This window comes from Athene noctua, chromosome 18 (assembly GCF_965140245.1).
Source record: "Athene noctua chromosome 18, bAthNoc1.hap1.1, whole genome shotgun sequence".
NCBI lineage: Eukaryota > Metazoa > Chordata > Aves > Strigiformes > Strigidae > Athene > Athene noctua.
In genome coordinates, this window is record NC_134054.1 from 6,493,326 (window position 1) to 6,517,618 (window position 24,293).

The 24,293-nt window shown below is 60.4% G+C and overlaps 3 protein-coding genes across 3 annotated transcripts; all 3 read left to right on the forward strand.

Annotated features, from left to right (window-relative positions):
* The first annotated feature begins 1,754 nt into the window (after positions 1-1,754).
* On the forward strand, positions 1,755-4,626 carry LOC141968063 (forkhead box protein J1-like). The gene is made up of 2 exons (XM_074922398.1): positions 1,755-2,228; positions 3,955-4,626. Exons 1-2 carry the CDS (start codon positions 1,755-1,757, stop codon positions 4,624-4,626), a joined length of 1,146 nt encoding a protein of 381 aa, XP_074778499.1.
* A 4,681-nt stretch (positions 4,627-9,307) lies between these two features.
* Positions 9,308-12,179, forward strand: LOC141968064 (forkhead box protein J1-like). The gene is made up of 2 exons (XM_074922399.1): positions 9,308-9,781; positions 11,508-12,179. The coding sequence occupies exons 1-2, from the start codon at positions 9,308-9,310 to the stop codon at positions 12,177-12,179; spliced, it is 1,146 nt and encodes a 381-aa protein (XP_074778500.1).
* Positions 12,180-16,850: 4,671 nt separating this feature from the next.
* On the forward strand, positions 16,851-19,722 carry LOC141968065 (forkhead box protein J1-like). The gene is made up of 2 exons (XM_074922400.1): positions 16,851-17,324; positions 19,051-19,722. Exons 1-2 carry the CDS (start codon positions 16,851-16,853, stop codon positions 19,720-19,722), a joined length of 1,146 nt encoding a protein of 381 aa, XP_074778501.1.
* Positions 19,723-24,293: the final 4,571 nt, after the last annotated feature.

The following is a 24,293-nucleotide window of genomic DNA, read 5'->3' on the forward strand; positions in this document are numbered from 1 at the left end:
AAGCCCCGGAGGGGGGGCGGGGGGCAGGACCCAGGTTTGGGGTTTGCCGGGGCCGGATTTGGGCCCCGGCTGTGGGGCCCCCGGCGCATCCCGGGGTGCCCCAGCCCTGCCCGTCCGACCCCTCCAGGGGCTCCCCCAGCCCGGGATCGGTCCCCAGATGGCCCCGTCCCAGCCAGATTGGCAGGTGCCCTCCAGCTCCCCATGGCAACGCCGGGGCCAATGGCAGGGCCGGGAGCTGGCGACGGGGCGGAGCGTCGCCGTGGCAACGCGGGAAGCCTTTCGGAGCCGCTACTTAACGGCAGCCCCTGAGCGGCCGGGACATCCCGGGGACTCGGCGGCTGGGCCCGGCGCCGGGAGCAGCACCGACCACCTCCCGCCACCCCCCGCTCCGCACTTGCGGCCGCTTTTCATTTTTGGCCTCTTTTTTTTTTTTTTTTTTTTTTTTTTTTCTTTTTTCCCCCATCCTCGTGTTTTTTTTTTTACGTCTCCGTGCTCGGGCTTGAAGTTTGGAAGTTGGGGGCCATCGCCGGGACGGGGTAAGGGCCGGCAGCGGTGGCCGAAAGCGGCGGGGAGCGGTGGGCTGGCTGGGGAGGGCGGTGGGACAGCGGGACAGCTCTGCCGGGGGCTCGGCCGGGCAGCTCGGGCCATCGATGCCGGCTGTCAGGGGCCGGAGGCTTGCGCGGGGGGGCGCATGTTCTGTGCTTTTTACGCTTTTTACGCTTTTTACTCTTTTACTTCCTCGCCCCCCGCCCTCTCCCGCGAGCGTTGCTGGGGCCTCCCTTACTGAGGGCACAGGAGTTTGCCGGGGAGGGGGGGGTGACACTGGGGACCAAACTGCCGCTGCCCTGAGCCTTCATTCAAAGGGGCAAAGGCCGTTGCTGGGAGCGGGGCCGGGGGTTCCCCGCCCGCCCCCCCGCGGCGGTTGATCCCGGCATTTTTCGAAGCGGGGAATCCCCGCCCCAACGGCCGCGGCGCAGCCGGCGCGCGACTCCTGGGCCCCGGGCGGTCGCTGTCCTCGCCCCGAGAGCCGGGATTGCGGCTTTCCAGCCCGGCACAACAGCCAGAGCCACATCCCAGGGCCCCGGCACTAAGCGAAGCCTCAGTCTGCCGGCTCGCTCGGAGTGAGGGTGCGCTCGGGGAGGGCCCGCGCCCCCCCGGGCCGGGCTGCTTTGGGGGGAGCGGGTGAAGGGAGGAGCAGAAAGAGCCGGAAAGCGGCGGGGTCGGGAGCGGAGGGGCCGGCCGGGTGCTGAGATTTTGTCCTGCTAGCGGCGGGGAGGAGAAAGATCCTCCCTTTGTGGGACGGCAGGGCTGCGCTCGGACTGTGGGGGGTTGTTTGGGGGATTGGGGGGGCGGCGGGTGTTGCTCTTTGGTTTTGCATTTTGCTTCGGCCGAAGGCTTTGCTGGGCAGCGGCACCCGCGCGGGGTGTGGGTGAGCCCGGGGCACGGCGGGCTGAGGGCATTCCCCGAGGGTCAGGGCCGCTAAAGCACCCCCGGGGGCGGCGTTGCAGCTCCCGAGCGCGGCCGCCCGGGGACGGGGCTGAGGCAGCGGCAGCGGGAGCAGCCGTGCCCAGCCCTGCCCGGCTGCCAGAGAGCGGCTGCACCGCAGGGGGCCTCAAGCCTCTCCCTGTTTTTCTTGCAGGATCTGCCCCCATCCCCTCCCTGCCTTCCTGCCTCCCTCCCTGTCCCCTTCCCTCCATCCCTCCCTGCCTCCCCTTGACGTGCGGCAGTCCCATCAACGCAAGAGGTGCTGAGCCATGGCTGAGGGGCGGCTGAGCTGCCAGCGGGCAGGAGAGACCAGAAGGCCGGCGGCTCGCATGGGGCACTCGGGCCGCCGGGTAGACAGTGTGACCAGCCTCATGTGGCTGCGGGACTTCTCCCTCAAGGACATCGGCATAGCCGGTCCCATCGACGGTCCCAGCATCCCCAGCTTTGCCGCCCCATGCTCGCCCCTGGCCGCTGAGCCGCTGTGCGTGCCCACGTCCCAGGCTCTCTGCAAGCCCGTCTCCTCCTCCACCTCAAGGGCAGCACAACACGCCATGGCCACGCACCCCCAGCTCACGGATGACGTGGACTACAAGACCAACCCGCACGTCAAGCCCCCCTACTCCTACGCCACCCTCATCTGCATGGCGATGGAAGCCAGCGACAAGCCCATCACCCTCTCCGCCATCTGCCAGTGGATTAGCAACAACTTCTGCTATTTCCGACACGCCGATCCCACCTGGCAGGTAGGAGATGTGGAGACCCCCTTGCTTGTTCTCTCTCCCCGCAGGGCTGGGGAGGGCTTTCCACAGCCTCCGGCGGGCAAGGCGAACTCCTGTGGGGATACTGCATCCCACTGGGAGCAGAGCAGCACTGGCAGCCGGTGGGGAAGGGCTGTAATGGGAAACTGTCCCCAGCTCCACCTTCCTGGAACTCTCATGGGGTCCTGAGTCCCTCGACGCCGAGCACAGACGAAATCACCAGCATCGCGGGGCGCTGAGGACCAGGCATAGCAGAGGATCTCCACGGAGATGCTGCTTGTTGGACAAAGCCCTGGCTGGGCAGGTTCCGAGCAGAAGTGCTGCCGCTTTCCAGGCAGGCCAGAGGGCAGGTCTGTCCCCTTGGACAGGCAAAGGAGGCTCCATCAGTGTGCCGAGCTGGGGAGGCCTCAGAGGGCAGCCCGAGAGAGGGCCTATAGGGCTGCTGTCCCCATTGAGCACCAACGTGTCCCCAGGGGGTAGGGGACAGCCCCCTGGCTCACCAGCTTTTGGGGGCTTTTCCCAGCCACCTTGGCTCCCTGCCCTCCTCCATCACACAAGGGGATCTTCAGCATGCGACGCTCTCTGCGGTGTGGCAGGGCAGGAGGGACCCAGGTGGCTCATCCCTCCGCTCCGCTTATTCCCAGCCCAAATCCGCAGTGTGCCAGTGATCCCAGCAGCCAGGGCTCACCCAGGCAGGGCTGGGCAAAAGCCCTGCAAACCCCCTGCCCAGGCGCTGCCCACCTTCTCCCCGGGCAGGCGGGTCTCTGGTGGCTCTTGGAGCCCATCACGGGGAAGGGAACTCCCCGCTTCCCTTCCAGGACCACCCGGGTCCCCCGGCCTCCCCTGTGCTGGGGGGACCTAGGGGAGCCAGGAGGGAGGACGAGCTGTGTGCCAGCGGGTTGACTTTCTCCTGCAAACTCGTGGCTGGAGGATCATCGCGGTTTTAATTAACGGGGTGCCTTCCAGAAAGAAAGAAGGTTTCCAATCCCTCTCTGCAGGGCTGCAGGGGATTCACAGGATTCTTGCAGGCAGGAATGACAAATACGTTCTCTGACCGGGTGATAATAGAGGGCAGCCCAGGCTGAATCGAGTTTGGCATGGGGAGGGCAGATGGGGAGCAGAGAATTCAGCTTGCAAGTCTGTGACCCTTGTAAAACTTTGTGAAACGATAAATCTGGAGTTACCACAGCCTGGACTGTTTGCGGGGTTATCTGTGCTCCTGCTGCTGGTGCCACCTCCCGTGGTGCTGCCATGTGTTGCCACTTGTAATGGGGTCCTGGCCACAGCAGGGTAAAGACCCTTCCTTAGCCATGGAGGAGGACCTGCCCTCCTCCAGCTTAGCTCCACGCCTGGAGCAAGTCTGTCTGGGTCCTGCCAGTGCTCGCCATGATCCAAGGCCCCACGGTCAAAAGTCACAGCCAAGAACAGTTGCCCCAAAGTTCCTCTTGGTTGGCAAGTCCTCGCTCGACCCCCTTGGCTCCTGCCACCTCTGGCTGGAGCAGACGAGAGGCAAGAGAACTCTGTCAGTGACTCGGGGCGGGGGACTTTCTGCTGGGCATGCAGTCCAGGCTGGCTTGACATTGCTGTTTCTGCTTGCTTTTTCCCAAAGGTCCTTGCTGAAAATGGCCTTTTCCACCAGCCTCTGCACACAGGTGGTGGCTGCAGCAGCAGACAAGCATTCAGCCTTGGTTTTTTTCTCTTTTGGGTCCAGAATTCCATCCGGCGCAACCTGTCCCTGCAGAAGTGCTTCATCAGGGTGCCTCGGGAGAAGAGCGATCCGGGGAAAGGTGGCTTTTGGAAGCTGGACCCCCAGTACTCCGACCAGCTCAAGAACGGCGGCTCCAGAAAGCGGCGAATGACCCCCGTGCAGCTCCAGCCGGCCTCCACCAAAAGAGCCCGTGCAGAAGCTCAGTGTGTCGCCAGCCCAGCTGCTCCAGCTCCTGCCTCGGCTAAGGTGCCTCGGCTTTCCAACTCTGCCGTGCCGAGCCAGGGGGAGCAGCCTGAGCTGGGATGGCTGGAAGGGGACTTGGCCTTGGAAGCCATCTTTGACACCAGCCTGACTGGGGAATTGTCCCTTTTTGAAGATCTGGAGCTCACGCCTCCAAACAAGGCCACAAGAGTCAACCTGGACTTGACGGCAGACGGGCAGCACGGGGACTGTGCCCAGAGCCAGGAGCAGGTCCTCACTGAATCCAGTGAGAACAACCTGCATTTTGGTGAAACCTGGTTGGCCACTTCCCTCCTGCATCATCCCTGGTCTGAAGAGACAGAGGATGACCTCTACAACTGTGTTAACATCGAGCAGTTGTTTGAGCCCCGTGTTCCCTCTTTGCCAGTGGATGGCAGCGAGTGGAGCAGTTTGGCATCCTCCTCAGATGACTGACCAGGGGGGAAACACGGGGGGGAGAAAAAAATACCGTGCAAGAACTGCTTGCTATAACTTTAATGGTCACAGCAGCAGTGTCTACAGCATGAGTTTCCCCCATGAAGAAATATAACACTATTTTTTTACTTCTAAAGGAAGGACTGTGAATTTTATATATATATATATATATATATGTAATTTTTATTTATTTATATATTTATTCATTTATAGTCAGTTCATCCGTTAGTCTGTTAAAAGTTCATTAGTCTGTTAAAATTTTGTTAGTCTGTTAAAACTTCATTAGTGTGTTAGTAAGTTCGTTCATTCATAAGTTTGTAAGTTTGATAGTTGTAAGTTTGATAGTTGTTAGTTTGTTAGTTTGTCAGTTAGTTTGTTAGTTTGTCAGTTAGTTTGTTAGTTGAGAATGTCCCCAGTGCAGCTCCACCCGGCCTCCACCGATAGAGCCCAGCCAGAAGATCAGTGCGTCGCCAGCCCAGCTGCTTCGTCTCCCGCCTCCAAGAACATCCTCACTGTCAGCGTGGAGTCGCAGCAGCTGCTGGAAGAGTTAGAAGGAGTCACCGGCGCCCTGGACTCCAGTCCAGCAGGGCACAAGTGCAAGCAGCCCTCGCTCCAGCAAGTGGTGCCTCGGCTTTCCAACTCTGCCTTGCCGAGCCAGGGGGAGCAGCCTGAGCTGGGATGGCTGGAAGGGCACTTGGCCTTGGAAGCCATCTTTGGCACCAGCCTGACTGGGGAACTGTGCCATTTTGAAGATCTGGAGCTCACGCCTCCAAACAAGCCCTCAAAAGTCAACCTGGACTCGACAGCAGACGGGCAGCACGGGGACTGTGCCCAGGGCCAGAAGCAGGTCCTCACCGAATCCAGTGAGAACAACCTGGACTTTGGTGAAACCTGGTTGGCCACTTCCCTCCTGCATCATCCCTGGTCTGAAGAGACAGAGGATGACCTCTACAACTGTGTTAACATCGAGCAGTTGTTTGAGCCCCGCGATGCCTCTTTGCCAGCAGGTGGGAGTGACTGGAGCAGTCTGGCATCGCCCATCTAAGAGGCCAGACACCCTTCAGAGCCCCCACAGACTGTAGGAGGATGCTCCCCCCATGCTGCTGGCACTCCCAAGGGACAAAACGTCCCCGAGACAGAGACATCTACAGTGCCTTTGACCAGCTTCCTCCTCAGATGACTGACCAGGGGGGAAACACCGGGTGGAGAAAAAAATACCAGCACAAGGACTGTTTGATATATCTTTAATGGTCACATCAGCAGTGTCTAGTGCAAGAGTTTCCCCCATGAAAAAATATAACACTATTTTTTTACTTTTAAAGCAAAGAATGTGAATTCTCTCTCTATTTTTTTAATTTATATATTTATATATTTATATAGTCAGTTTGTCAGTTCATTAGCTCTTTTTAATGGACAGGCCATATGTTCCTTCAGGGCTAAAGGAGAGCACCTGTTAAATCCCATCCAAGACACAAGATTCCTGTTGGTTTGGGACTCGATTGGCTAAGTGCAATTCCCTCCCCGTTTGTCTGTGTCTCCTTCCTTTTTCTGTTTAGAGGAGATGGTAGGTAGTGTGATAATTAGCTAGCAAGTAGATAGGAGTCCCTTCTGGATTCTGCCAAGTTCAACTTCCCTCCCAACTTATGCTGAGAGAAGAAGAAAGGGTTTATAAACTCAGCACGTTTGCTTATTTATTTGTTTTTCTCTATTAAATATGATTTATTCAAAAAAAAGCTCTAATTTTTGCAGTAGCATTTCTTAATAGCAGGGCGCTAGGGGAAATGCAGTTTGGGCGTTGGTTTTTTTGGCGTCAGGCGAGGGGCTACAGGGGTGGCTCCTGTGAGAAGCTGCTAGAAGCTTCCCCGGCTCCAAGTCGGCCCCGCTGCTGGCCAAGGCTGAGCCCATCAGCGCTGGTGGTAGCACCTCTGTGAGAAGATACTTGAGACCTGAGGGGGAAAAGCCCCAAGAAACTGCTGGAAAAGCTGCAGCAGGGAGAGGAGTGGGATGTGAGAGAAATCCCTACGCAGACCCCAAGGCCGGGGGAGCAGCAGCAGCAGCAGCAGCAGGTTTCCTTAAGGATGCAGGACCTGGTCACTCTCAGAAGGAGCTTTCATACTGGTTGTACCCCAGATCATCACTGCAGTTGCTAGAGGGTCTAGACTGTTGCTTTGCACTTCTTTTGCTCACCCAGGGCAACGCTGAGCCCGATTCAAGGTGCGCTTTAAAAGCCAAATAAATTTCTGCTTGCCTGGGAGTTGCCTCCTGCCTCCTCCACCGCCGGTGCCAGCACGGGTCAGCTCCCGGCCTGCGGCCACTGGGGACAGGCCCAATCAGAGGGGCAGCTGCCTGTGTGCTGGGGAGAGGGTTTGACCCCCCCAGCCTGTCTTGCCCAAATCCTCAGGGATCCGGGCAGGAAAATCCCTCCTGGTCCACAGCCCTTCAGCAGGCAGCAGCCGCCCTTGAGAGCGGGTCTGGCTGCTCCCCTGGCCCTTGCTCTGCAACGCCCTTCCGCACTGGGGCAGTGGGCAGGAGAAGTGCCCACGGGAGGAGGAGTGCGAAGCTCCCCGAGACCCGCCGAAGCCCCACGGTGCCCCCAAGGGCAGCCTTGTGCTGTGGGCTGAAAGCAAACAGGCTGCCCCTGGGCTTCCTGGCTGCTCTCAGCCAAGCCCCTGGGCTGGGGAGGGGGGGTCCCTCCCTGGTCTCTGCTCAAGCCCTCGGGCTGGCAACGGTGGGCTCAGGGATTTCTTCCAGGGCCACGGGGCTGTCATCTTTGGAAGGAGCTAAAGGCGCACCCCCCTGTTTAACTGGGGGGCCTGCCGGGCCCCTGCCCCCTTCAGCTCTGCCCCAGTCGCTGTGGGCTGCTCAGGGCCAGCGGGGCAGTGTGGGGGCACGGGCAGGAGGAAAGGGCCGGGGTCGTGCCTGTGCCAAGCCCCGGAGGGGGGGCGGGGGGCAGGACCCAGGTTTGGGGTTTGCCGGGGCCGGATTTGGGCCCCGGCTGTGGGGCCCCCGGCGCATCCCGGGGTGCCCCAGCCCTGCCCGTCCGACCCCTCCAGGGGCTCCCCCAGCCCGGGATCGGTCCCCAGATGGCCCCGTCCCAGCCAGATTGGCAGGTGCCCTCCAGCTCCCCATGGCAACGCCGGGGCCAATGGCAGGGCCGGGAGCTGGCGACGGGGCGGAGCGTCGCCGTGGCAACGCGGGAAGCCTTTCGGAGCCGCTACTTAACGGCAGCCCCTGAGCGGCCGGGACATCCCGGGGACTCGGCGGCTGGGCCCGGCGCCGGGAGCAGCACCGACCACCTCCCGCCACCCCCCGCTCCGCACTTGCGGCCGCTTTTCATTTTTGGCCTCTTTTTTTTTTTTTTTTTTTTTTTTTTTTTCTTTTTTCCCCCATCCTCGTGTTTTTTTTTTTACGTCTCCGTGCTCGGGCTTGAAGTTTGGAAGTTGGGGGCCATCGCCGGGACGGGGTAAGGGCCGGCAGCGGTGGCCGAAAGCGGCGGGGAGCGGTGGGCTGGCTGGGGAGGGCGGTGGGACAGCGGGACAGCTCTGCCGGGGGCTCGGCCGGGCAGCTCGGGCCATCGATGCCGGCTGTCAGGGGCCGGAGGCTTGCGCGGGGGGGCGCATGTTCTGTGCTTTTTACGCTTTTTACGCTTTTTACTCTTTTACTTCCTCGCCCCCCGCCCTCTCCCGCGAGCGTTGCTGGGGCCTCCCTTACTGAGGGCACAGGAGTTTGCCGGGGAGGGGGGGGTGACACTGGGGACCAAACTGCCGCTGCCCTGAGCCTTCATTCAAAGGGGCAAAGGCCGTTGCTGGGAGCGGGGCCGGGGGTTCCCCGCCCGCCCCCCCGCGGCGGTTGATCCCGGCATTTTTCGAAGCGGGGAATCCCCGCCCCAACGGCCGCGGCGCAGCCGGCGCGCGACTCCTGGGCCCCGGGCGGTCGCTGTCCTCGCCCCGAGAGCCGGGATTGCGGCTTTCCAGCCCGGCACAACAGCCAGAGCCACATCCCAGGGCCCCGGCACTAAGCGAAGCCTCAGTCTGCCGGCTCGCTCGGAGTGAGGGTGCGCTCGGGGAGGGCCCGCGCCCCCCCGGGCCGGGCTGCTTTGGGGGGAGCGGGTGAAGGGAGGAGCAGAAAGAGCCGGAAAGCGGCGGGGTCGGGAGCGGAGGGGCCGGCCGGGTGCTGAGATTTTGTCCTGCTAGCGGCGGGGAGGAGAAAGATCCTCCCTTTGTGGGACGGCAGGGCTGCGCTCGGACTGTGGGGGGTTGTTTGGGGGATTGGGGGGGCGGCGGGTGTTGCTCTTTGGTTTTGCATTTTGCTTCGGCCGAAGGCTTTGCTGGGCAGCGGCACCCGCGCGGGGTGTGGGTGAGCCCGGGGCACGGCGGGCTGAGGGCATTCCCCGAGGGTCAGGGCCGCTAAAGCACCCCCGGGGGCGGCGTTGCAGCTCCCGAGCGCGGCCGCCCGGGGACGGGGCTGAGGCAGCGGCAGCGGGAGCAGCCGTGCCCAGCCCTGCCCGGCTGCCAGAGAGCGGCTGCACCGCAGGGGGCCTCAAGCCTCTCCCTGTTTTTCTTGCAGGATCTGCCCCCATCCCCTCCCTGCCTTCCTGCCTCCCTCCCTGTCCCCTTCCCTCCATCCCTCCCTGCCTCCCCTTGACGTGCGGCAGTCCCATCAACGCAAGAGGTGCTGAGCCATGGCTGAGGGGCGGCTGAGCTGCCAGCGGGCAGGAGAGACCAGAAGGCCGGCGGCTCGCATGGGGCACTCGGGCCGCCGGGTAGACAGTGTGACCAGCCTCATGTGGCTGCGGGACTTCTCCCTCAAGGACATCGGCATAGCCGGTCCCATCGACGGTCCCAGCATCCCCAGCTTTGCCGCCCCATGCTCGCCCCTGGCCGCTGAGCCGCTGTGCGTGCCCACGTCCCAGGCTCTCTGCAAGCCCGTCTCCTCCTCCACCTCAAGGGCAGCACAACACGCCATGGCCACGCACCCCCAGCTCACGGATGACGTGGACTACAAGACCAACCCGCACGTCAAGCCCCCCTACTCCTACGCCACCCTCATCTGCATGGCGATGGAAGCCAGCGACAAGCCCATCACCCTCTCCGCCATCTGCCAGTGGATTAGCAACAACTTCTGCTATTTCCGACACGCCGATCCCACCTGGCAGGTAGGAGATGTGGAGACCCCCTTGCTTGTTCTCTCTCCCCGCAGGGCTGGGGAGGGCTTTCCACAGCCTCCGGCGGGCAAGGCGAACTCCTGTGGGGATACTGCATCCCACTGGGAGCAGAGCAGCACTGGCAGCCGGTGGGGAAGGGCTGTAATGGGAAACTGTCCCCAGCTCCACCTTCCTGGAACTCTCATGGGGTCCTGAGTCCCTCGACGCCGAGCACAGACGAAATCACCAGCATCGCGGGGCGCTGAGGACCAGGCATAGCAGAGGATCTCCACGGAGATGCTGCTTGTTGGACAAAGCCCTGGCTGGGCAGGTTCCGAGCAGAAGTGCTGCCGCTTTCCAGGCAGGCCAGAGGGCAGGTCTGTCCCCTTGGACAGGCAAAGGAGGCTCCATCAGTGTGCCGAGCTGGGGAGGCCTCAGAGGGCAGCCCGAGAGAGGGCCTATAGGGCTGCTGTCCCCATTGAGCACCAACGTGTCCCCAGGGGGTAGGGGACAGCCCCCTGGCTCACCAGCTTTTGGGGGCTTTTCCCAGCCACCTTGGCTCCCTGCCCTCCTCCATCACACAAGGGGATCTTCAGCATGCGACGCTCTCTGCGGTGTGGCAGGGCAGGAGGGACCCAGGTGGCTCATCCCTCCGCTCCGCTTATTCCCAGCCCAAATCCGCAGTGTGCCAGTGATCCCAGCAGCCAGGGCTCACCCAGGCAGGGCTGGGCAAAAGCCCTGCAAACCCCCTGCCCAGGCGCTGCCCACCTTCTCCCCGGGCAGGCGGGTCTCTGGTGGCTCTTGGAGCCCATCACGGGGAAGGGAACTCCCCGCTTCCCTTCCAGGACCACCCGGGTCCCCCGGCCTCCCCTGTGCTGGGGGGACCTAGGGGAGCCAGGAGGGACGACGAGCTGTGTGCCAGCGGGTTGACTTTCTCCTGCAAACTCGTGGCTGGAGGATCATCGCGGTTTTAATTAACGGGGTGCCTTCCAGAAAGAAAGAAGGTTTCCAATCCCTCTCTGCAGGGCTGCAGGGGATTCACAGGATTCTTGCAGGCAGGAATGACAAATACGTTCTCTGACCGGGTGATAATAGAGGGCAGCCCAGGCTGAATCGAGTTTGGCATGGGGAGGGCAGATGGGGAGCAGAGAATTCAGCTTGCAAGTCTGTGACCCTTGTAAAACTTTGTGAAACGATAAATCTGGAGTTACCACAGCCTGGACTGTTTGCGGGGTTATCTGTGCTCCTGCTGCTGGTGCCACCTCCCGTGGTGCTGCCATGTGTTGCCACTTGTAATGGGGTCCTGGCCACAGCAGGGTAAAGACCCTTCCTTAGCCATGGAGGAGGACCTGCCCTCCTCCAGCTTAGCTCCACGCCTGGAGCAAGTCTGTCTGGGTCCTGCCAGTGCTCGCCATGATCCAAGGCCCCACGGTCAAAAGTCACAGCCAAGAACAGTTGCCCCAAAGTTCCTCTTGGTTGGCAAGTCCTCGCTCGACCCCCTTGGCTCCTGCCACCTCTGGCTGGAGCAGACGAGAGGCAAGAAAACTCTGTCAGTGACTCGGGGCGGGGGACTTTCTGCTGGGCATGCAGTCCAGGCTGGCTTGACATTGCTGTTTCTGCTTGCTTTTTCCCAAAGGTCCTTGCTGAAAATGGCCTTTTCCACCAGCCTCTGCACACAGGTGGTGGCTGCAGCAGCAGACAAGCATTCAGCCTTGGTTTTTTTCTCTTTTGGGTCCAGAATTCCATCCGGCGCAACCTGTCCCTGCAGAAGTGCTTCATCAGGGTGCCTCGGGAGAAGAGCGATCCGGGGAAAGGTGGCTTTTGGAAGCTGGACCCCCAGTACTCCGACCAGCTCAAGAACGGCGGCTCCAGAAAGCGGCGAATGACCCCCGTGCAGCTCCAGCCGGCCTCCACCAAAAGAGCCCGTGCAGAAGCTCAGTGTGTCGCCAGCCCAGCTGCTCCAGCTCCTGCCTCGGCTAAGGTGCCTCGGCTTTCCAACTCTGCCGTGCCGAGCCAGGGGGAGCAGCCTGAGCTGGGATGGCTGGAAGGGGACTTGGCCTTGGAAGCCATCTTTGACACCAGCCTGACTGGGGAATTGTCCCTTTTTGAAGATCTGGAGCTCACGCCTCCAAACAAGGCCACAAGAGTCAACCTGGACTTGACGGCAGACGGGCAGCACGGGGACTGTGCCCAGAGCCAGGAGCAGGTCCTCACTGAATCCAGTGAGAACAACCTGCATTTTGGTGAAACCTGGTTGGCCACTTCCCTCCTGCATCATCCCTGGTCTGAAGAGACAGAGGATGACCTCTACAACTGTGTTAACATCGAGCAGTTGTTTGAGCCCCGTGTTCCCTCTTTGCCAGTGGATGGCAGCGAGTGGAGCAGTTTGGCATCCTCCTCAGATGACTGACCAGGGGGGAAACACGGGGGGGAGAAAAAAATACCGTGCAAGAACTGCTTGCTATAACTTTAATGGTCACAGCAGCAGTGTCTACAGCATGAGTTTCCCCCATGAAGAAATATAACACTATTTTTTTACTTCTAAAGGAAGGACTGTGAATTTTATATATATATATATATATATATATATATATGTAATTTTTATTTATTTATATATTTATTCATTTATAGTCAGTTCATCCGTTAGTCTGTTAAAACTTCATTAGTGTGTTAGTAAGTTCGTTCATTCATAAGTTTGTAAGTTTGATAGTTGTAAGTTTGATAGTTTGTTAGTTTGTCAGTTAGTTTGTTAGTTTGTCAGTTAGTTTGTTAGTTTGTCAGTTAGTTTGTTAGTTGAGAATGTCCCCAGTGCAGCTCCACCCGGCCTCCACCGACAGAGCCCAGCCAGAAGATCAGTGCGTCGCCAGCCCAGCTGCTTCGTCTCCCGCCTCCAAGAACATCCTCACTGTCAGCGTGGAGTCGCAGCAGCTGCTGGAAGAGTTAGAAGGAGTCACCGGCGCCCTGGACTCCAGTCCAGCAGGGCACAAGTGCAAGCAGCCCTCGCTCCAGCAAGTGGTGCCTCGGCTTTCCAACTCTGCCTTGCCGAGCCAGGGGGAGCAGCCTGAGCTGGGATGGCTGGAAGGGCACTTGGCCTTGGAAGCCATCTTTGGCACCAGCCTGACTGGGGAACTGTGCCACTTTGAAGATCTGGAGCTCACGCCTCCAAACAAGCCCTCAAAAGTCAACCTGGACTCGACAGCAGACGGGCAGCACGGGGACTGTGCCCAGGGCCAGGAGCAGGTCCTCACCGAATCCAGTGAGAACAACCTGGACTTTGGTGAAACCTGGTTGGCCACTTCCCTCCTGCATCATCCCTGGTCTGAAGAGACAGAGGATGACCTCTACAACTGTGTTAACATCGAGCAGTTGTTTGAGCCCCGCGATGCCTCTTTGCCAGCAGGTGGGAGTGACTGGAGCAGTCTGGCATCGCCCATCTAAGAGGCCAGACACCCTTCAGAGCCCCCACAGACTGTAGGAGGATGCTCCCCCCATGCTGCTGGCACTCCCAAGGGACAAAACGTTCCCGAGACAGAGACATCTACAGTGCCTTTGACCAGCTTCCTCCTCAGATGACTGACCAGGGGGGAAACACCGGGTGGAGAAAAAAATACCAGCACAAGGACTGTTTGATATATCTTTAATGGTCACATCAGCAGTGTCTAGTGCAAGAGTTTCCCCCATGAAAAAATATAACACTATTTTTTTACTTTTAAAGCAAAGAATGTGAATTCTCTCTCTATTTTTTTAATTTATATATTTATATATTTATATATTTATATAGTCAGTTTGTCAGTTCATTAGCTCTTTTTAATGGACAGGCCATATGTTCCTTCAGGGCTAAAGGAGAGCACCTGTTAAATCCCATCCAAGACACAAGATTCCTGTTGGTTTGGGACTCGATTGGCTAAGTGCAATTCCCTCCCCGTTTGTCTGTGTCTCCTTCCTTTTTCTGTTTAGAGGAGATGGTAGGTAGTGTGATAATTAGCTAGCAAGTAGATAGGAGTCCCTTCTGGATTCTGCCAAGTTCAACTTCCCTCCCAACTTATGCTGAGAGAAGAAGAAAGGGTTTATAAACTCAGCACGTTTGCTTATTTATTTGTTTTTCTCTATTAAATATGATTTATTCAAAAAAAAGCTCTAATTTTTGCAGTAGCATTTCTTAATAGCAGGGCGCTAGGGGAAATGCAGTTTGGGCGTTGGTTTTTTTGGCGTCAGGCGAGGGGCTACAGGGGTGGCTCCTGTGAGAAGCTGCTAGAAGCTTCCCCGGCTCCAAGTCGGCCCCGCTGCTGGCCAAGGCTGAGCCCATCAGCGCTGGTGGTAGCACCTCTGTGAGAAGATACTTGAGACCTGAGGGGAAAAATCCCCAAGAAACTGCTGGAAAAGCTGCAGCAGGGAGAGGAGTGGGATGTGAGAGAAATCCCTACGCAGACCCCAAGGCCGGGGGAGCAGCAGCAGCAGCAGCAGCAGGTTTCCTTAAGGATGCAGGACCTGGTCACTCTCAGAAGGAGCTTTCATACTGGTTGTACCCCAGATCATCACTGCAGTTGCTAGAGGGTCTAGACTGTTGCTTTGCACTTCTTTTGCTCACCCAGGGCAACGCTGAGCCCGATTCAAGGTGCGCTTTAAAAGCCAAATAAATTTCTGCTTGCCTGGGAGTTGCCTCCTGCCTCCTCCACCGCCGGTGCCAGCACGGGTCAGCTCCCGGCCTGCGGCCACTGGGGACAGGCCCAATCAGAGGAGCAGCTGCCTGTGTGCTGGGGAGAGGGTTTGACCCCCCCAGCCTGTCTTGCCCAAATCCTCAGGGATCCGGGCAGGAAAATCCCTCCTGGTCCACAGCCCTTCAGCAGGCAGCAGCCGCCCTTGAGAGCGGGTCTGGCTGCTCCCCTGGCCCTTGCTCTGCAACGCCCTTCCGCACTGGGGCAGTGGGCAGGAGAAGTGCCCACGGGAGGAGGAGTGCGAAGCTCCCCGAGACCCGCCGAAGCCCCACGGTGCCCCCAAGGGCAGCCTTGTGCTGTGGGCTGAAAGCAAACAGGCTGCCCCTGGGCTTCCTGGCTGCTCTCAGCCAAGCCCCTGGGCTGGGGAGGGGGGGTCCCTCCCTGGTCTCTGCTCAAGCCCTCGGGCTGGCAACGGTGGGCTCAGGGATTTCTTCCAGGGCCACGGGGCTGTCATCTTTGGAAGGAGCTAAAGGCGCACCCCCCTGTTTAACTGGGGGGCCTGCCGGGCCCCTGCCCCCTTCAGCTCTGCCCCAGTCGCTGTGGGCTGCTCAGGGCCAGCGGGGCAGTGTGGGGGCACGGGCAGGAGGAAAGGGCCGGGGTCGTGCCTGTGCCAAGCCCCGGAGGGGGGGCGGGGGGCAGGACCCAGGTTTGGGGTTTGCCGGGGCCGGATTTGGGCCCCGGCTGTGGGGCCCCCGGCGCATCCCGGGGTGCCCCAGCCCTGCCCGTCCGACCCCTCCAGGGGCTCCCCCAGCCCGGGATCGGTCCCCAGATGGCCCCGTCCCAGCCAGATTGGCAGGTGCCCTCCAGCTCCCCATGGCAACGCCGGGGCCAATGGCAGGGCCGGGAGCTGGCGACGGGGCGGAGCGTCGCCGTGGCAACGCGGGAAGCCTTTCGGAGCCGCTACTTAACGGCAGCCCCTGAGCGGCCGGGACATCCCGGGGACTCGGCGGCTGGGCCCGGCGCCGGGAGCAGCACCGACCACCTCCCGCCACCCCCCGCTCCGCACTTGCGGCCGCTTTTCATTTTTGGCCTCTTTTTTTTTTTTTTTTTTTTTTTTTTTTCTTTTTTCCCCCATCCTCGTGTTTTTTTTTTTACGTCTCCGTGCTCGGGCTTGAAGTTTGGAAGTTGGGGGCCATCGCCGGGACGGGGTAAGGGCCGGCAGCGGTGGCCGAAAGCGGCGGGGAGCGGTGGGCTGGCTGGGGAGGGCGGTGGGACAGCGGGACAGCTCTGCCGGGGGCTCGGCCGGGCAGCTCGGGCCATCGATGCCGGCTGTCAGGGGCCGGAGGCTTGCGCGGGGGGGCGCATGTTCTGTGCTTTTTACGCTTTTTACGCTTTTTACTCTTTTACTTCCTCGCCCCCCGCCCTCTCCCGCGAGCGTTGCTGGGGCCTCCCTTACTGAGGGCACAGGAGTTTGCCGGGGAGGGGGGGGTGACACTGGGGACCAAACTGCCGCTGCCCTGAGCCTTCATTCAAAGGGGCAAAGGCCGTTGCTGGGAGCGGGGCCGGGGGTTCCCCGCCCGCCCCCCCGCGGCGGTTGATCCCGGCATTTTTCGAAGCGGGGAATCCCCGCCCCAACGGCCGCGGCGCAGCCGGCGCGCGACTCCTGGGCCCCGGGCGGTCGCTGTCCTCGCCCCGAGAGCCGGGATTGCGGCTTTCCAGCCCGGCACAACAGCCAGAGCCACATCCCAGGGCCCCGGCACTAAGCGAAGCCTCAGTCTGCCGGCTCGCTCGGAGTGAGGGTGCGCTCGGGGAGGGCCCGCGCCCCCCCGGGCCGGGCTGCTTTGGGGGGAGCGGGTGAAGGGAGGAGCAGAAAGAGCCGGAAAGCGGCGGGGTCGGGAGCGGAGGGGCCGGCCGGGTGCTGAGATTTTGTCCTGCTAGCGGCGGGGAGGAGAAAGATCCTCCCTTTGTGGGACGGCAGGGCTGCGCTCGGACTGTGGGGGGTTGTTTGGGGGATTGGGGGGGCGGCGGGTGTTGCTCTTTGGTTTTGCATTTTGCTTCGGCCGAAGGCTTTGCTGGGCAGCGGCACCCGCGCGGGGTGTGGGTGAGCCCGGGGCACGGCGGGCTGAGGGCATTCCCCGAGGGTCAGGGCCGCTAAAGCACCCCCGGGGGCGGCGTTGCAGCTCCCGAGCGCGGCCGCCCGGGGACGGGGCTGAGGCAGCGGCAGCGGGAGCAGCCGTGCCCAGCCCTGCCCGGCTGCCAGAGAGCGGCTGCACCGCAGGGGGCCTCAAGCCTCTCCCTGTTTTTCTTGCAGGATCTGCCCCCATCCCCTCCCTGCCTTCCTGCCTCCCTCCCTGTCCCCTTCCCTCCATCCCTCCCTGCCTCCCCTTGACGTGCGGCAGTCCCATCAACGCAAGAGGTGCTGAGCCATGGCTGAGGGGCGGCTGAGCTGCCAGCGGGCAGGAGAGACCAGAAGGCCGGCGGCTCGCATGGGGCACTCGGGCCGCCGGGTAGACAGTGTGACCAGCCTCATGTGGCTGCGGGACTTCTCCCTCAAGGACATCGGCATAGCCGGTCCCATCGACGGTCCCAGCATCCCCAGCTTTGCCGCCCCATGCTCGCCCCTGGCCGCTGAGCCGCTGTGCGTGCCCACGTCCCAGGCTCTCTGCAAGCCCGTCTCCTCCTCCACCTCAAGGGCAGCACAACACGCCATGGCCACGCACCCCCAGCTCACGGATGACGTGGACTACAAGACCAACCCGCACGTCAAGCCCCCCTACTCCTACGCCACCCTCATCTGCATGGCGATGGAAGCCAGCGACAAGCCCATCACCCTCTCCGCCATCTGCCAGTGGATTAGCAACAACTTCTGCTATTTCCGACACGCCGATCCCACCTGGCAGGTAGGAGATGTGGAGACCCCCTTGCTTGTTCTCTCTCCCCGCAGGGCTGGGGAGGGCTTTCCACAGCCTCCGGCGGGCAAGGCGAACTCCTGTGGGGATACTGCATCCCACTGGGAGCAGAGCAGCACTGGCAGCCGGTGGGGAAGGGCTGTAATGGGAAACTGTCCCCAGCTCCACCTTCCTGGAACTCTCATGGGGTCCTGAGTCCCTCGACGCCGAGCACAGACGAAATCACCAGCATCGCGGGGCGCTGAGGACCAGGCATAGCAGAGGATCTCCACGGAGATGCTGCTTGTTGGACAAAGCCCTGGCTGGGCAGGTTCCGAGCAGAAGTGCTGCCGCTTTCCAGGCAGGCCAGAGGGCAGGTCTGTCCCCTTGGACAGGCAAAGGAGGCTCCATCAGTGTGCCGAGCTGGGGAGGCCTCAGAGGGCAGCCCGAGAGAGGGCCTATAGGGCTGCTGTCCCCATTGAGCACCAACGTGTCCCCAGGGGGTAGGGGACAGCCCCCTGGCTCACCAGCTTTTGGGGGCTTTTCCCAGCCACCTTGGCTCCCTGCCCTCCTCCATCACACAAGGGGATCTTCAGCATGCGACGCTCTCTGCGGTGTGGCAGGGCAGGAGGGACCCAGGTGGCTCATCCCTCCGCTCCGCTTATTCCCAGCCCAAATCCGCAGTGTGCCAGTGATCCCAGCAGCCAGGGCTCACCCAGGCAGGGCTGGGCAAAAGCCCTGCAAACCCCCTGCCCAGGCGCTGCCCACCTTCTCCCCGGGCAGGCGGGTCTCTGGTGGCTCTTGGAGCCCATCACGGGGAAGGGAACTCCCCGCTTCCCTTCCAGGACCACCCGGGTCCCCCGGCCTCCCCTGTGCTGGGGGGACCTAGGGGAGCCAGGAGGGACGACGAGCTGTGTGCCAGCGGGTTGACTTTCTCCTGCAAACTCGTGGCTGGAGGATCATCGCGGTTTTAATTAACGGGGTGCCTTCCAGAAAGAAAGAAGGTTTCCAATCCCTCTCTGCAGGGCTGCAGGGGATTCACAGGATTCTTGCAGGCAGGAATGACAAATACGTTCTCTGACCGGGTGATAATAGAGGGCAGCCCAGGCTGAATCGAGTTTGGCATGGGGAGGGCAGATGGGGAGCAGAGAATTCAGCTTGCAAGTCTGTGACCCTTGTAAAACTTTGTGAAACGATAAATCTGGAGTTACCACAGCCTGGACTGTTTGCGGGGTTATCTGTGCTCCTGCTGCTGGTGCCACCTCCCGTGGTGCTGCCATGTGTTGCCACTTGTAATGGGGTCCTGGCCACAGCAGGGTAAAGACCCTTCCTTAGCCATGGAGGAGGACCTGCCCTCCTCCAGCTTAGCTCCACGCCTGGAGCAAGTCTGTCTGGGTCCTGCCAGTGCTCGCCATGATCCAAGGCCCCACGGTCAAAAGTCACAGCCAAGAACAGTTGCCCCAAAGTTCCTCTTGGTTGGCAAGTCCTCGCTCGACCCCCTTGGCTCCTGCCACCTCTGGCTGGAGCAGACGAGAGGCAAGAAAACTCTGTCAGTGACTCGGGGCGGGGGACTTTCTGCTGGGCATGCAGTCCAGGCTGGCTTGACATTGCTGTTTCTGCTTGCTTTTTCCCAAAGGTCCTTGCTGAAAATGGCCTTTTCCACCAGCCTCTGCACACAGGTGGTGGCTGCAGCAGCAGACAAGCATTCAGCCTTGGTTTTTTTCTCTTTTGGGTCCAGAATTCCATCCGGCGCAACCTGTCCCTGCAGAAGTGCTTCATCAGGGTGCCTCGGGAGAAGAGCGATCCGGGGAAAGGTGGCTTTTGGAAGCTGGACCCCCAGTACTCCGACCAGCTCAAGAACGGCGGCTCCAGAAAGCGGCGAATGACCCCCGTGCAGCTCCAGCCGGCCTCCACCAAAAGAGCCCGTGCAGAAGCTCAGTGTGTCGCCAGCCCAGCTGCTCCAGCTCCTGCCTCGGCTAAGGTGCCTCGGCTTTCCAACTCTGCCGTGCCGAGCCAGGGGGAGCAGCCTGAGCTGGGATGGCTGGAAGGGGACTTGGCCTTGGAAGCCATCTTTGACACCAGCCTGACTGGGGAATTGTCCCTTTTTGAAGATCTGGAGCTCACGCCTCCAAACAAGGCCACAAGAGTCAACCTGGACTTGACGGCAGACGGGCAGCACGGGGACTGTGCCCAGAGCCAGGAGCAGGTCCTCACTGAATCCAGTGAGAACAACCTGCATTTTGGTGAAACCTGGTTGGCCACTTCCCTCCTGCATCATCCCTGGTCTGAAGAGACAGAGGATGACCTCTACAACTGTGTTAACATCGAGCAGTTGTTTGAGCCCCGTGTTCCCTCTTTGCCAGTGGATGGCAGCGAGTGGAGCAGTTTGGCATCCTCCTCAGATGACTGACCAGGGGGGAAACACGGGGGGGAGAAAAAAATACCGTGCAAGAACTGCTTGCTATAACTTTAATGGTCACAGCAGCAGTGTCTACAGCATGAGTTTCCCCCATGAAGAAATATAACACTATTTTTTTACTTCTAAAGGAAGGACTGTGAATTTTATATATATATATATATATATATATATATATGTAATTTTTATTTATTTATATATTTATTCATTTATAGTCAGTTCATCCGTTAGTCTGTTAAAACTTCATTAGTGTGTTAGTAAGTTCGTTCTTTCATAAGTTTGTAAGTTTGATAGTTGTAAGTTTGATAGTTGTAAGTTTGATAGTTTGTTAGTTTGTCAGTTAGTTTGTTAGTTTGTCAGTTAGTTTGTTAGTTTGTCAGTTAGTTTGTTAGTTGAGAATGTCCCCAGTGCAGCTCCACCCGGCCTCCACCGACAGAGCCCAGCCAGAAGATCAGTGCGTCGCCAGCCCAGCTGCTTCGTCTCCCGCCTCCAAGAACATCCTCACTGTCAGCGTGGAGTCGCAGCAGCTGCTGGAAGAGTTAGAAGGAGTCACCGGCGCCCTGGACTCCAGTCCAGCAGGGCACAAGTGCAAGCAGCCCTCGCTCCAGCAAGTGGTGCCTCGGCTTTCCAACTCTGCCTTGCCGAGCCAGGGGGAGCAGCCTGAGCTGGGATGGCTGGAAGGGCACTTGGCCTTGGAAGCCATCTTTGGCACCAGCCTGACTGGGGAACTGTGCCATTTTGAAGATCTGGAGCTCACGCCTCCAAACAAGCCCTCAAAAGTCAACCTGGACTCGACAGCAGACGGGCAGCACGGGGACTGTGCCCAGGGCCAGGAGCAGGTCCTCACCGAATCCAGTGAGAACAACCTGGACTTTGGTGAAACCTGGTTGGCCACTTCCCTCCTGCATCATCCCTGGTCTGAAGAGACAGAGGATGACCTCTACAACTGTGTTAACATCGAGCAGTTGTTTGAGCCCCGCGATGCCTCTTTGCCAGCAGGTGGGAGTGACTGGAGCAGTCTGGCATCGCCCATCTAAGAGGCCAGACACCCTTCAGAGCCCCCACAGACTGTAGGAGGATGCTCCCCCCATGCTGCTGGCACTCCCAAGGGACAAAACGTCCCCGAGACAGAGACATCTACAGTGCCTTTGACCAGCTTCCTCCTCAGATGACTGACCAGGGGGGAAACACCGGGTGGAGAAAAAAATACCAGCACAAGGACTGTTTGATATATCTTTAATGGTCACATCAGCAGTGTCTAGTGCAAGAGTTTCCCCCATGAAAAAATATAACACTATTTTTTTACTTTTAAAGCAAAGAATGTGAATTCTCTCTCTATTTTTTTAATTTATATATTTATATATTTATATATTTATATAGTCAGTTTGTCAGTTCATTAGCTCTTTTTAATGGACAGGCCATATGTTCCTTCAGGGCTAAAGGAGAGCACCTGTTAAATCCCATCCAAGACACAAGATTCCTGTTGGTTTGGGACTCGATTGGCTAAGTGCAATTCCCTCCCCGTTTGTCTGTGTCTCCTTCCTTTTTCTGTTTAGAGGAGATGGTAGGTAGTGTGATAATTAGCTAGCAAGTAGATAGGAGTCCCTTCTGGATTCTGCCAAGTTCAACTTCCCTCCCAACTTATGCTGAGAGAAGAAGAAAGGGTTTATAAACTCAGCACGTTTGCTTATTTATTTGTTTTTCTCTATTAAATATGATTTATTCAAAAAAAAGCTCTAATTTTTGCAGTAGCATTTCTTAATAGCAGGGCGCTAGGGGAAATGCAGTTTGGGCGTTGGTTTTTTTGGCGTCAGGCGAGGGGCTACAGGGGTGGCTCCTGTGAGAAGCTGCTAGAAGCTTCCCCGGCTCCAAGTCGGCCCCGCTGCTGGCCAAGGCTGAGCCCATCAGCGCTGGTGGTAGCACCTCTGTGAGAAGATACTTGAGACCTGAGGGGGAAAAGCCCCAAGAAACTGCTGGAAAAGCTGCAGCAGGGAGAGGAGTGGGATGTGAGAGAAATCCCTACGCAGACCCCAAGGCCGGGGGAGCAGCAGCAGCAGCAGCAGCAGGTTTCCTTAAGGATGCAGGACCTGGTCACTCTCAGAAGGAGCTTTCATACTGGTTGTACCCCAGATCATCACTGCAGTTGCTAGAGGGTCTAGACTGTTGCTTTGCACTTCTTTTGCTCACCCAGGGCAACGCTGAGCCCGATTCAAGGTGCGCTTTAAAAGCCAAATAAATTTCTGCTTGCCTGGGAGTTGCCTCCTGCCTCCTCCACCGCCGGTGCCAGCACGGGTCAGCTCCCGGCCTGCGGCCACTGGGGACAGGCCCAATCAGAGGGGCAGCTGCCTGTGTGCTGGGGAGAGGGTTTGACCCCCCCAGCCTGTCTTGCCCAAATCCTCAGGGATCCGGGCAGGAAAATCCCTCCTGGTCCACAGCCCTTCAGCAGGCAGCAGCCGCCCTTGAGAGCGGGTCTGGCTGCTCCCCTGGCCCTTGCTCTGCAACGCCCTTCCGCACTGGGGCAGTGGGCAGGAGAAGTGCCCACGGGAGGAGGAGTGCGAAGCTCCCCGAGACCCGCCGAAGCCCCACGGTGCCCCCAAGGGCAGCCTTGTGCTGTGGGCTGAAAGCAAACAGGCTGCCCCTGGGCTTCCTGGCTGCTCTCAGCCAAGCCCCTGGGCTGGGGAGGGGGGGTCCCTCCCTGGTCTCTGCTCAAGCCCTCGGGCTGGCAACGGTGGGCTCAGGGATTTCTTCCAGGGCCACGGGGCTGTCATCTTTGGAAGGAGCTAAAGGCGCACCCCCCTGTTTAACTGGGGGGCCTGCCGGGCCCCTGCCCCCTTCAGCTCTGCCCCAGTCGCTGTGGGCTGCTCAGGGCCAGCGGGGCAGTGTGGGGGCACGGGCAGGAGGAAAGGGCCGGGGTCGTGCCTGTGCCAAGCCCCGGAGGGGGGGCGGGGGGCAGGACCCAGGTTTGGGGTTTGCCGGGGCCGGATTTGGGCCCCGGCTGTGGGGCCCCCGGCGCATCCCGGGGTGCCCCAGCCCTGCCCGTCCGACCCCTCCAGGGGCTCCCCCAGCCCGGGATCGGTCCCCAGATGGCCCCGTCCCAGCCAGATTGGCAGGTGCCCTCCAGCTCCCCATGGCAACGCCGGGGCCAATGGCAGGGCCGGGAGCTGGCGACGGGGCGGAGCGTCGCCGTGGCAACGCGGGAAGCCTTTCGGAGCCGCTACTTAACGGCAGCCCCTGAGCGGCCGGGACATCCCGGGGACTCGGCGGCTGGGCCCGGCGCCGGGAGCAGCACCGACCACCTCCCGCCACCCCCCGCTCCGCACTTGCGGCCGCTTTTCATTTTTGGCCTCTTTTTTTTTTTTTTTTTTTTTTTTTTTTTTCTTTTTTCCCCCATCCTCGTGTTTTTTTTTTTACGTCTCCGTGCTCGGGCTTGAAGTTTGGAAGTTGGGGGCCATCGCCGGGACGGGGTAAGGGCCGGCAGCGGTGGCCGAAAGCGGCGGGGAGCGGTGGGCTGGCTGGGGAGGGCGGTGGGACAGCGGGACAGCTCTGCCGGGGGCTCGGCCGGGCAGCTCGGGCCATCGATGCCGGCTGTCAGGGGCCGGAGGCTTGCGCGGGGGGGCGCATGTTCTGTGCTTTTTACGCTTTTTACGCTTTTTACTCTTTTACTTCCTCGCCCCCCGCCCTCTCCCGCGAGCGTTGCTGGGGCCTCCCTTACTGAGGGCACAGGAGTTTGCCGGGGAGGGGGGGGTGACACTGGGGACCAAACTGCCGCTGCCCTGAGCCTTCATTCAAAGGGGCAAAGGCCGTTGCTGGGAGCGGGGCCGGGGGTTCCCCGCCCGCCCCCCCGCGGCGGTTGATCCCGGCATTTTTCGAAGCGGGGAATCCCCGCCCCAACGCCCGCGGCGCAGCCGGCGCGCGACTCCTGGGCCCCGGGCGGTCGCTGTCCTCGCCCCGAGAGCCGGGATTGCGGCTTTCCAGCCCGGCACAACAGCCAGAGCCACATCCCAGGGCCCCGGCACTAAGCGAAGCCTCAGTCTGCCGGCTCGCTCGGAGTGAGGGTGCGCTCGGGGAGGGCCCGCGCCCCCCCGGGCCGGGCTGCTTTGGGGGGAGCGGGTGAAGGGAGGAGCAGAAAGAGCCGGAAAGCGGCGGGGTCGGGAGCGGAGGGGCCGGCCGGGTGCTGAGATTTTGTCCTGCTAGCGGCGGGGAGGAGAAAGATCCTCCCTTTGTGGGACGGCAGGGCTGCGCTCGGACTGTGGGGGGTTGTTTGGGGGATTGGGGGGGCGGCGGGTGTTGCTCTTTGGTTTTGCATTTTGCTTCGGCCGAAGGCTTTGCTGGGCAGCGGCACCCGCGCGGGGTGTGGGTGAGCCCGGGGCACGGCGGGCTGAGGGCATTCCCCGACGGTCAGGGCCGCTAAAGCACCCCCGGGGGCGGCGTTGCAGCTCCCGAGCGCGGCCGCCCGGGGACGGGGCTGAGGCAGCGGCAGCGGGAGCAGCCGTGCCCAGCCCTGCCCGGCTGCCAGAGAGCGGCTGCACCGCAGGGGGCCTCAAGCCTCTCCCTGTTTTTCTTGC